The sequence below is a fragment of the Eriocheir sinensis genome, chromosome 41, assembly GCF_024679095.1.
Source record: "Eriocheir sinensis breed Jianghai 21 chromosome 41, ASM2467909v1, whole genome shotgun sequence".
NCBI classification, from domain to species: Eukaryota; Metazoa; Arthropoda; class Malacostraca; order Decapoda; family Varunidae; genus Eriocheir; species Eriocheir sinensis.
Genome location: NC_066549.1, coordinates 2,154,682 through 2,166,292, shown reverse-complemented (window position 1 = coordinate 2,166,292; position 11,611 = coordinate 2,154,682). Strand labels below are relative to the sequence as shown.

Here is an 11,611-nt window from a genome sequence, read left to right as displayed (position 1 = left end):
GCATCACTGCGCTCCCAAAACATACTAAAGGAAACTTGCGATGCCTCTCTACAAGTGTTAATGGTCAAGAAAAGCTCATATTATCACCTAGAATTTGGAGAGGCTTGTAATTTGTTCGGTATAGGTATAGAAGTTATTTAAGACAGCGGAAGTTCATTTTGACAGGGTGAGTCTTTCTGTTGCTTTTAGTATATGATTTTGCCCTAATGTTGCTACGCCTCCGTGGAGCAGTGGTCAGCGTACGACTACGACTCCGCGGGCCCAGGTTCGAATTCCGGTCCGGGCAGTCGACGTGCACCTTACCCAGCTGTTCATCCTCCCTCTCGGGCTGGTCGATTAATGGGTACCTGGGGAAACCTGAGGAAAGTAAACTGTGGCGATCCCGGTCTTTAAACTGGCCCTTGTCTCTGGCTCATGAGTTTTTACCTACCACAGCCTCAAAGGGTCAACAGTATAAGCACCGCCGCCACGAGATGTAGAGAAAGCACCAATTTTACCTTCAGTGTTGCTCCTAGTGCGTCAGGATGGCAATGGGCACGCAGATGAGTATGTCGCAACTTTAGGGATTTAACATAAAACCGCATCATCATCGTCTTATTTTCTTCTTCTTCTTCTTCTTCTTCTTCTTCTTCTTCTTCTCACTAGTCACTAGTGGCCCTCATATTCGTAAGTTTGCCATACCAATGAAAATACCATGTAGTGTGGCAAGAATATAAAAATGAAACAATGGATAAAACAAGGAAGTTGCCTCATTAAGTTCATCTCTCTACCCGCCGTATGGGTGGTTGCGCGGCATGCACCGCCTTCCTCCCTTAGGGTATATCCCCAACGAAATACCGAAAAAAAAGGTTATCCGTAGTTATTATTAGATATAGTATGACATCTCCTGTAAGGATCTCTAAGTGGTGCCGTCCGACAACTAGCATTCGGTGGCTGCCACCTCCTCGTACGCGTATGGCGTACCACGGTACCAGTCTCAGTCAGTCTCTCGCTCGGTGTTGGTGTGTGTGCATATAACGAGAGAGGAGGAACAGAACCTTCACAGCACTGCAAGCCCGCTCAAGGTACGTCAAGATAGTGTCTGCTCTCATCATTCTCGACGTTGATTGTGTTGTCAGCAGGTATAGTTAACGATTCCTTTGCATATAACATGGAAGACCTTTTAAGTGCATAATATAACAATGGTTTGAGTAATGAAACATTTGCCATTAACTGCAGTAATTTTACACCTTCTGAACGTCACGGTGCCTCATCAAGCTACCTAATTTACCTGTTAGTATCAAGACACCTTTAACATGGACTTGGGAGGGAACATTCATCAAATACATTATCATTTAAAGTTTTATATAAACGTATTAAAGTTTAGAGAGATTTAAGTTCCATTATCCTAAGCCTGCAGGCATGTGAAAGCGGCGGTGCAGATAAACCCAGATTAACCACTTATCAAACAATATATATTTCGGTTATTAAAATCCTTAGCAGGGAGTGGCACATCCTGTCTTAAGTAGAAGTTAGGCGGATGTCGAACACACACACACACACACACACTGACGCAGACACTCTCTCTCTCTCTCTCTCTCTCTCTCTCTCTCTCTCTCTCTCTGTGTGTGTGTGTTCTAGCATCAGTGGCCGTCACCATACACGTATCCTGCCACAACACCTCCAACAAGGCCACACAAGAATACCTGGAGAAAGTCTGGGAAGATAAACCGTCTTATGCTGATGTCACGCTTGCATTGTCGCCCGAGGTTATGAGTTCTCACCCTCCACAGTCTCAAGGGCCAAGGATCGAGACTTAGATGAGCACTTGGGCCACGCGTAGCTACATCGTACGCCCTCAACTGTACTTTTACCTTTACGAATTCTTAAGTGTTGTGAAAAAGCTCTTGTTCTTGTGTTGCTAAAAGAAAACTAACTAAAGGTATAACTTGGATGGATAGCGGAGGAAAACTTGTGTTGCAAACGTTACCAAAAAAGCGATTTTTCAGAGCCGGAAATAATACATGAAACCGTAGTCTAAAATCTATCATAACCTATTTGAGATGTCTCGTAGTTACAGGTTCTAAGTCTATCTATCTATCTATTTTTATGTCTATATCTTCAGCTAGTTCACTGCAGGACAAAAGCTTGCTAATCAATTCATCTTACTCATTCAAGATAAGAAACAAACAACAGGAGAATCCGGATATCATATGTGGGTGTGACGGAAGAGCGTAGGCACTGGCATTGCATAGTTTCCGGAGAATTCGGCTTCAAACCAGAGATAGATATAGCCACGGATATAGCCACCTGCGTCATGCGTAGCTCGAGATAATGAAGGACAGGTATTGCCAGTCGCTTACCACCTGTCACTTCAACTATTTCCAAGGGCAGCGACATTGAGGAAATCAGTCGGGTTTTTATGAATGCTATTTTTAGGTTCATGGTGCAGAAACTTTGTCAAACTACCACCAGGGTCACACAGGTGCTTATGGAAATGCTCACCGCTACTACGAAAGCCCTGTCTTTTGTGAGAATTTGGGTACCGAAACGTTTTGGTCGAATAGCCTCCAACCGGAAAGTGACTAATCTCTCCTTCTGGAAATCCCTGGCAACCCGCGCATGACCTTCGCGACGGGAAATTCTTCATCATTAGTACGTTGTTGTTCTGTTGTTCTTAGCACAGCAACAGTCCGCGAATACTTATCATTATCAATATTAAGAGACGAAACAGGTATACATAGTGAGGGAGGAATGCAGATTTTATACGTTACCTTTTCAGCAGCCTCCAAACACCTGAGATGCTGAGAAAGAGAAAATGTAAAGTGAAAACGACGAGAGAGGAGTAGGAGGAGGAAGAGGAGGAAAGTTGGAAAGTTTCGTTTAGTCGGCGCAACATCTGTGGTCATATGCCGGAGAGAGACAGGAGGGGAAGAAATCATAGGATAAGGGAACAGATCCCAGGAGACGGGACAGAACCCCCGATTAATACCTGGTACCCATTCACTGCTGGGTGGACAGGGGCGTAGGGGAGGAGGAGGACAAGAGAATAATAGAAGAGTAAAGAACTTCAACATTAAATACTAATTCAGCGTACGTACTTTTAACAATCAAAGAATCTTAAAGGCCTCCTCCAGCTCCTTCAGTATTACGTTATTCTTCTAAGAGAGAGAGAGAGAGAGAGAGAGAGAGAGAGAGAGAGAGAGAGGAAAAAAATGAAGAAAACAGAGAAGGAAAAGATAAAAAAGAAGGAAAATGGGAAGAGAAACGATGAGGGGGAGAGAGAGAGAGAGAGAGAGAGAGAGAGAGAGAGAGAGAGAGAGGAAGGAAAAAAAGAACAGGCACTCCCTTCTTCTTCCCCGCCTTTCTTCACAGTTAGATAGATAGATAGATAGATAGATACACACCCTCACAAAGGACTAATTATGCGTGCGCGATGCTTCTTCTGATAACCCTTCCCCGTCAGCCAATCCCTGACCTGAACAATCTGAGACACGCACAAATTACCTTCCCCTGCTGGATATCCCTGTTGGTATCATATGAATTGCCGAGGACTTGTTTTTTTTTTATTCTTAGACACGGACGGGCAAACACACAGACAGACAGACACAGACAGGCAGACAGATACAGACAGACAGAAGAGAGAGAGAGAGAGAGAGAGAGAGAGAGAGAGAGAGAGAGAGAGAGAGAGAATAAATAATCGAAGGAATAAGCGAGGTGAATGCAAAAGACTGACTGGGGTTCCCCGCCCGCTATAGGGGAACTTACGGCTGAGCTATGCACGGGTCATTTGTATTCGTCAAGTAACAAAGGAAAAGTACAGAAAAAGGACCCCGCAAGAACACATCAGCTGGCAAGAGAATGAATAAGAGATACATGTTTTGAGTCTGAATTATGATATGTCAAGTGATACACACACGCACACTCATATTTTTTATTTATTTATTCGTTCACTCAAAATGTAAAGAGTCAATGCCCCCCTTTAGCAGTGTCCCAGTCTCCCCCCCTACCCTTACTCCTACCTCCCCCTCCACGGCCAAGATTCAACCCGCCATGCAGCTATTTCGCATATCGATTAACAATATGTCACGGATACTGCAATTTGTCAAGATGCCCCATTTTTCCACGACGCCGGATATTGTCAGTTCTGCACCAAACGTTTCTGGATTGGTATTCTTAGACATTTCCACCAATCGAGTACAGCCACCATATCCAAAGGCCGAAAAGGAGATCAATCGGGTTCTCATGAGTGGGTTTTCTTTTAAGGTTCATGGTACAGAAGAAGGGTCAAACTACCACCAGGGTCATGAATCTGCCCCTGGAAATGCCGCAAACGCCTACGAAAGCCTTGTCACCAATCACATCAGCTATTCCCAAAGGGTTATTTTTTCACATCCATGGTACAGAAGAAGGGTCAAACTACCACCAGGGTTATGAATCTACCCCTGGAAATGCCCGAAACGCCTACGAAAACCTTGTCACCAATCTCACCAACTATTTCCAAAGGGCTATTTTTCACATCCATGGTACAGAAGAAAGGTCAAACTACCACCAGGGTCATGAATCTACCCCTGGAAATGCCCCCAAATCGCCTACGAAAGCCTTGTTAAATGTATGTGTTTGGCAGCCGATTGTTAAAAATGTCCCAGTACGTTGCGGTGCAGTTTTAGTAAGGCATCGCAACAGACCCGCTACATTACGTCCGTGAGCCAGCTAAGTACATTTTTTCGAAGACTAATAACTTTGCCTTTTCGTACCCAGATGTTTTCCTTTTTTTTTTTAGTTTCTGTTTTTCTTGTTTTTCCTTCACGACACTCAATCGGTATGAACGTTTCCAGGAGGAGGAGGAGGAGTCGTTTTCCCTAGGTGATTTTCTTGCAGTCAATTTTCTAACTGCAGAACTTTTGAGTGTGTGTGTGGGAGCGGGAGGGGGGGGTTGTACGAGTGTGTGGGGAGGGGGTTGTATGTGTGTGTGGGGGGGGGGTTGTATGTGTGTGTGTGTGGGGGGGGGGTTGTAGTATTGTGTGTGGGTTGGGGGGGGTTGTATGTGTGTGGGGGGGTTGTATTTTTGTGTGTGGGGGGGGGGGATTGTATGTGTGATGTGTGGGGGGACTGGGGTTGTATGTGTGTGTGTGTGTGTGTGTGTGTGGTGGGGCTTTCCAATAACTTCATTTCCAATCTAATCTAGGTTACTGACGATCTGTTTTCCAGCGCGTCGCCAGTATACACTCCCATCTTCTTGAGGACTGACTAAGACTCTTTAAAATTTGCACCCACGTCTTATTTCGTGACTGCAGCCCATCACGGAACATAACCCCATATTGCTAAAGAATCCACAAGAACTCCCATCATTCATCCTTCATTACTAGTTAGCAAAGTCGATGATGTTCACACAGGTGCGCCCACGAACCCAATCTAATCACGGGCCATACCCGCTATAGATGCAATGTCGCAACTCTCCCATTACAAAGTCTACGATCTAAGCCATGTCTGAGCCGAGCGCAGCGGACCCGGACTAATCCGCGGGTTGGAAAATCGACCACTCAGCGTGACTCCTCTTTTCATTTGTATTTCAGTTTTGGGTGACGCATGGAGGCTTTCATTAGGTTAAGCCTCTTCCAGGATTAGTCATCTTTTCATTTGTACTTTGGTGTTGGGTAACGCATGGAGGCTTTCATTATGCTATCGCTTCTTCCAGCATTACTCAACTATTCTTTTGTACTCCAGTTTTGGGGTGACGTATAGATCATTTCGTTGTTTCCGCTTCCTCCAGCATTACTCGTTTACTCAATTGTATATTTGGGTCTTGGGTGACGGATGATTATATGGATGCTTTCGTTGTTTCCGCTTCCTCCAACATTACGCGTCTAGTCATTTGAATATTTAAATTTTGGGTGACGTATATATGGAATGGGTGCTGTCGTTGTTTCCGCTTCCTCCAACATTACGCGTCTAGTCATTTGAATATTTAAATTTTGGGTGACGCATATATGGAAAGGGCGCTGTCGTTGTTTCCGCTTCCTCCAACATTACGCGTCTAGTCATTTGAATATTTAAATTTTGGGTGACGTATATATGGAATGGATGCTTTCGTTGTTTCCGCTTCCTCCAGCCTTACTCATTCACACGTACTTCAGTTTCGGGTGACACACGAACACACTCGCATCATGTAGCCCCTCCCTTCAGAGACCATGAAACGTCGGCGCATGGGTGATGTCATATCCTTCGTATAACGTGTAAAGGGGACGGAAAGGAAATGCTCATGATAAACCCATATAACTAAAACCACAGCACACAGGCGGCAGATTTATTTTAAACGTCGTATTTAGTATTCATAAAATCATGCGGCTAGTTTGACTTTTTAATTCCAAGCACTTTTGAGACGGAGTTAGTCAGAAGTGTTGGCTTTTCACAGTGTTAAATCCACATATTACAAACTCAGTCTTAATTAAACAGTGATTTAAGATAGCCGACAAAACCAACTATATAAAAAAAAACAGGCGATGGACATCTATAACTTTCATCAGATTTAATATTTCACGCTGTGGCCTACTGATAATAAGTGTCTGCTTGGAGTTCAGACGTTACTGCTATCTCGAAGTGTCTATTAGTAAGGCAATGCACTCCTGGTAATTGTCTCGTTATGAAAAGTATAACCACAGCTTTCATCAAGTTTGATATTTCAAGCTCTGCCTGTTTGTCCCTGAGTTATTGATTGCTGTGATGCACTACGCGCGAGGTGATATACATGAGCAGTAAAAAAAAAAACAAAAAAAAAAAAAAATCTGAATGATACACCTACATAAATAATGAAAATGACGATAGTAATAACGAATGGCAATAATAACTGTGATGATATTGATATGGGATGCGTGCGTGCGTGCGTGCGTGCTAATCTTATGTATTTATGCTTAGCCAAAAAAAATAGTGCATGCCAAAATAAAGATAGAAAGAAGAAAAAGAAGAAGAAGACGAAGAAGGAGAAAGAGGAAAAGAAGGAGTAGAAGTAGAAGAAGGAGAAGAATACGAAGACGAAAAAAAGAAGACAATAAAAAAGACAAAGGCGAAGAACAAAAAGAAAGCAACAATAACTGTTAAAAATAACAAAATAATAACAACAATAACAAACCAAATTATACACTACTACAAGACCAACCACCTTTATTTCACCACAAGTAAAAAAAAATGTGGCATCCGAGAAGTAAAGCAAGCAAAAAAAAAAAAAAAAAAAAATATCCACCTCACGTATGCAGGAAGTCAGAAATGGGCGTCCAATGGGTTCGTCAAGGCCAGTCCAGAACCGTTGTGAGGCCCAGGGGAAGTAGGAGAAGGAGGGAGAATACAAGAGTCATAAAAGTTCCCTCAGTATTCCTCGCTACCAGGTGTGTGACGCCGGGAGGATGAGAATGAGGGGGCTGGTACTAGTGCTTGTGGAATCCTCATCTATTATACAAGTTTGAGAGGCGAACAGTAGTAGTAGTAGTAGTAGTAGTGGTAGTGGTAGTGGTGGTAGCAGTAAGGGTAGTTGTGGTAGTGGTAGTAGTTGTAGTAGTAGTAGTAGTAGTAGTATAGTCCGGCAAATCTTAAGAACTGACCTCGCACACCGCCTCTCTCCTCGCACACCGTGCTCTCTCTCTCTTTTTTATGATTGATTCTCTATTTGTGAGTGAATACAAAGAAATTTGTACAACACTTGGCAGCGTTTGCGCGGCGGCGTTGTCTCAACTCAAACCAACACACCACAGAGCTGCCAGTTGCTCTGCCTGCTTTAATTATCGCATTTCTGCCATTTTTTGGTGTGTGTCCCATCTTGCATACAATGTCAGCCATATATGGCATTATGATGAAAAATGGAGCCTGTGTACTATATGTTGAATGCCAGGACCGTCAAGCAAATTCTGATATGATATATATGCAGGTGAATAGTCTTGGTGCGTTGTTTTAAAGAGGTCTATTATTATTATTATTATTATTATTATGACTATAGTAATAGTAGTGGTAGTTGTAGTAGTGGTCTTGGTAGTAGTAGTAGTAGTAGTAGTAGTAATAATAATGACAACACAAAATGATGATGACGCGTATATTATATTTCATGAATGTAATCGTATAGATCTGAACAGCAATGCAGATGTTATAGTGTTGTATCATATATTCTGTACGGGATTAAGTGGAAGGAATTAAGGAAGGAGGGAATGTTACACTGCAGTATTAATAAAGGACTGGAAAATTAGTGGAAGTGAGAAATAAAATGATGGATTCGTAAGTAAAGAAAATTTAAGGCGTAAGACCATGTAGAATGAGCAACTAGAACTTGAAGACAAGGGCTATATTCTAAGGACTAGGGCGCCCTAGCACACACATTTGGCAAGGCTTTCGTAGGAGGTGTAGGGATTTCAATGGGAGGTATAGCTTTATGACTACGGTGATAGTGTGACAAGACCTCTTTACAAGGAACGTGAAAACCACTCATGAGAACAGGATTAAACTCCTTTTCAGCCTAAGGAGATTGTTAATTTGAGAGGCGGAAGCTTCTGAGAATACGGACTCATATATACTAATGGCATTCCCCCTCACGGCTTCAGCATGCATAGTTTTAAGGGGGTAATAACTGTGTGCTGGCTCAGTGTTGTGGCTGTGCGAGGCATCTGGGTTAAGGGGTTCCACTAAGAGCGAGGATCGTGTGGCATGGCAGAGTTTTCCTAGAATGCCTCACTCTCCGCCGATCGCGTCTGCTTAAAACGTTTGAGGAATAAAAGCCAAGGACGTGCTCGCTATACAGTATTTTTACATGTATTTTTTATCGTTCATCCTCGTCTTAGTCACTCCTGATCGTTAAACTAGTGAGGATATGCAACAAAAAAAAAGGGAAAGAGGTGCGCATGTAACTACTCTATAAATGTGTGTAGAATAGAAGCCAATGACGATCTCTCTACGATATTTTTACACGTAGTCTCCCTTCGGCGTAGTCACTCCTGATCAGGCATGCGATGGGACTTGCACATGTAACTATTTTATAAGTGTTTGTGGAATAGAAGCCAAAGACGATCTACGTAATGTATCTTTACGCGTAGTTTACCCTCGTCGTAGTCACTCGGTAAGCAAAACCAAACATTGGAGGAGACGTACGTGCGCATGTAATTGCTCTCTTAACACACCGTAATATAAACGTGTACAGTACATGGTTGTGGAAAAACTCAACACAATTTAAAACCTGTTTTGTCTTCCACTACGCAGCATCCCGGAACCAAGGTCAGAAAGGAACACAAAGGAGAAGCATCATGAGTAAGACCTTTGCCTACGTGGTGGCGGCGGTGGTGTGCATTGGGATCGGCGCGCTGGTGGCCGGCCTGTGTGTCTACTATGCCCACCCCGACCTCATGACATCACAGCAGTCCTCCGAGGTGAGTGAGTCCCCTTGCGCAGTGTCTCGCGCTTCATGAAGAATTAATTAAGTCGTGTTCCGCTTCACCCCTCATCATGTATTCCCTCGGAACGCTGCCTGCATGGTTGCGCGTCTGGTTTACATATTTTAAGCACATTGAACGACATATTCAATGATGGTCACATTATTTTTTCAGTGATTTGATGAACCATGAGTTATCTAGATTGTAACTTGGTGAGGGGAGGGGGGAGTTACTGAAGCAGCTCAAATACATCAACCCACACACACACACCCACCCACACACCCACACACACACACCACGGCCTGATCACGTGTTAGATTCATAATTGTGTGAGTATGAATCATAGACAGTTTTACTAACGCTGACGAAAGACAGACCCTCCCTCACCGATGTCTCTCCCCTCAGAGTCGATACGCCCGGTGTGTGCTACAGGACACCCCTGTCGGAGGCTCAGTGAGCGGCACGCTGACCCTGGAGCAGCTCCGACCCACCTCACCCGTCCTCATCAACGGCGTTATCTATGGTAAGAGAAGGATTTACAAAGAATTACAAAGATATGCATAGATGTTAAGGCCACACAGCCCTATCTAGGTGATTTGTACTTAAATGTTAGAGAAACTGCAATAAATGGGTATCAACACTGCATGTCTTCCATAGCAAAAGTATATCAAAAGTGATGTGTGTGTGTGTGTGTGTGTGTGTGTGTTGTCTGTCTGTGTGTGTGTGTGTGTCTCTGTCTCTGTCTCTGTGTCTGTCTGTCTGTCTGTCTGTCTGTCTGTGTGTCCAGGTAAGGAGATAACCTGTGGACTTTCCTCGGGGGTTCCCGCGCCACACTCACCTGTTCCCTCCTTCCTTCCCTCTCCGCCATCCCTGCAGGCCCCCCGATAAAGAATGGTTCCTATTATTTAGTTATACAGCTTTACGTCATTCCTTGTGTGTGTGTGTGTGTGTGTGTGTGTGTGTGTGTGTGTGTGTGTGTGTGTGTGTGTGTGTGTACAATTTACCACAGTCTGATCACATGCTGGACTTGTAATTTTCAGCCAGTGTGTGTGTGTGTGTGTGTGTGTGTGTGTGTGTGTGTGTGTGTGTGTACAATTTACCACACTCTGATCACATGCTGGACTTTTATTTTCAGTCAGTTTTATGAGTACATGTCAGAAAGTGGCACACACACACACACACACACGCGAAAGCCCACCCTGCCCCTTACTTTTTCTCACTTCACAATGTAAACAAAACATCACCATACAGTTTTATAGTGTCTCCTCATGACCATCACCATCACCACCCCTGTTCGCTATTCCTGCAGGACTGACGGAAGGGCTGCATGGCTTCCACGTGCATGAGTGGGGCGTGGATGGCTCAGAGAACAACTGCACTGACGCCGGCGGCCACTACAACCCCATGGGCAACAAACACTCCGCCCCTAACGCCACGGAGCGCCACGTCGGGGATCTGGGCAACGTGAGGTCTGTCCAGCTCGACGCATTTGGGAGGACAGCCACCAACACCAGCATAGTTGTGAGTATACGAGCATTGTCTTTCGTCTGTTCTCAGTTGTGGAGAAAAATGTCTTTAGAAATGTCTTAAGCTAAAATGGCTGTGATACGTGTCCTGTCTTACCTCTGTTCTCAGCTGTGTGGAGAAAAGTAGACAATGCATAGTTGTCATTTTATCAAGTGGTTGTTTCCAAAGCTTCTTATCATTTTAGTGATATTCAACACACAAAAAAGAACACATGCAGTCAGTCTAAAAATCTTAAGTGTTACGCTTGGAGCTGATGCCACTGGTCGCTACGGGAAAACACATTATTTATTATTATTGATTAAGGAAGCATACGTCATAGCTGCGCGTGGCCTCATTGCTCTTCCCCGTACCACAAGGGGGTGAGGAAATGTTTGCATCGGCATGTTAGCTGGGCAGACCTTAAAACAGTTCCCCATCTACCGCAGGACAACGTTCTTAGCCTGTGGGGCCAGTACTCCATCGTGGGCCGCGCCATCGTCGTGCATGCAGGCGAGGACGATCTTGGCCTCGGCAACAACGACGGCTCGCTCAAGACCGGGAACGCCGGCGGGAGGGTCGCCTGCTGCACCATCTACCTCACCAGCAAACCCGCGAACTAACAGACCTTCCAGACAGGCCGCACACACCTCAGCAAGTCCGTGACGGGTGCTGCTCGCTGTTTGGCGGTCTCTGCTCACCGATGCCTGAATAGAAGAAAAAAT

General features: G+C 44.4%; 2 protein-coding genes across 2 annotated transcripts in view; one reads left to right on the top strand and one right to left on the bottom strand.

Moving 5' to 3' along the window:
- The window catches only part of LOC127009487 (chymotrypsin BII-like), a 41,047-nt gene extending 35,838 nt beyond the window's left edge, over positions 1-5,209 (bottom strand). The window contains exon 1 of the mRNA XM_050882593.1: positions 5,206-5,209. The gene's annotated coding sequence lies outside the window, so the exon portion shown is untranslated. The remainder of the gene's footprint in view (positions 1-5,205) is intronic.
- The window catches only part of LOC127009489 (superoxide dismutase [Cu-Zn]-like), an 11,014-nt gene continuing 303 nt past the window's right edge, over positions 901-11,611 (top strand). The window contains exons 1-5 of the mRNA XM_050882595.1: positions 901-1,064; positions 9,214-9,380; positions 9,789-9,906; positions 10,693-10,904; positions 11,336-11,611. The exon at positions 11,336-11,611 is cut by the window's right edge and continues 303 nt beyond it. Of these exons, the coding sequence (XP_050738552.1) occupies positions 9,258-9,380; positions 9,789-9,906; positions 10,693-10,904; positions 11,336-11,509 (627 nt within the window). The 5' untranslated portion in view covers positions 901-1,064; positions 9,214-9,257 and the 3' untranslated portion in view covers positions 11,510-11,611. The remainder of the gene's footprint in view (positions 1,065-9,213; positions 9,381-9,788; positions 9,907-10,692; positions 10,905-11,335) is intronic.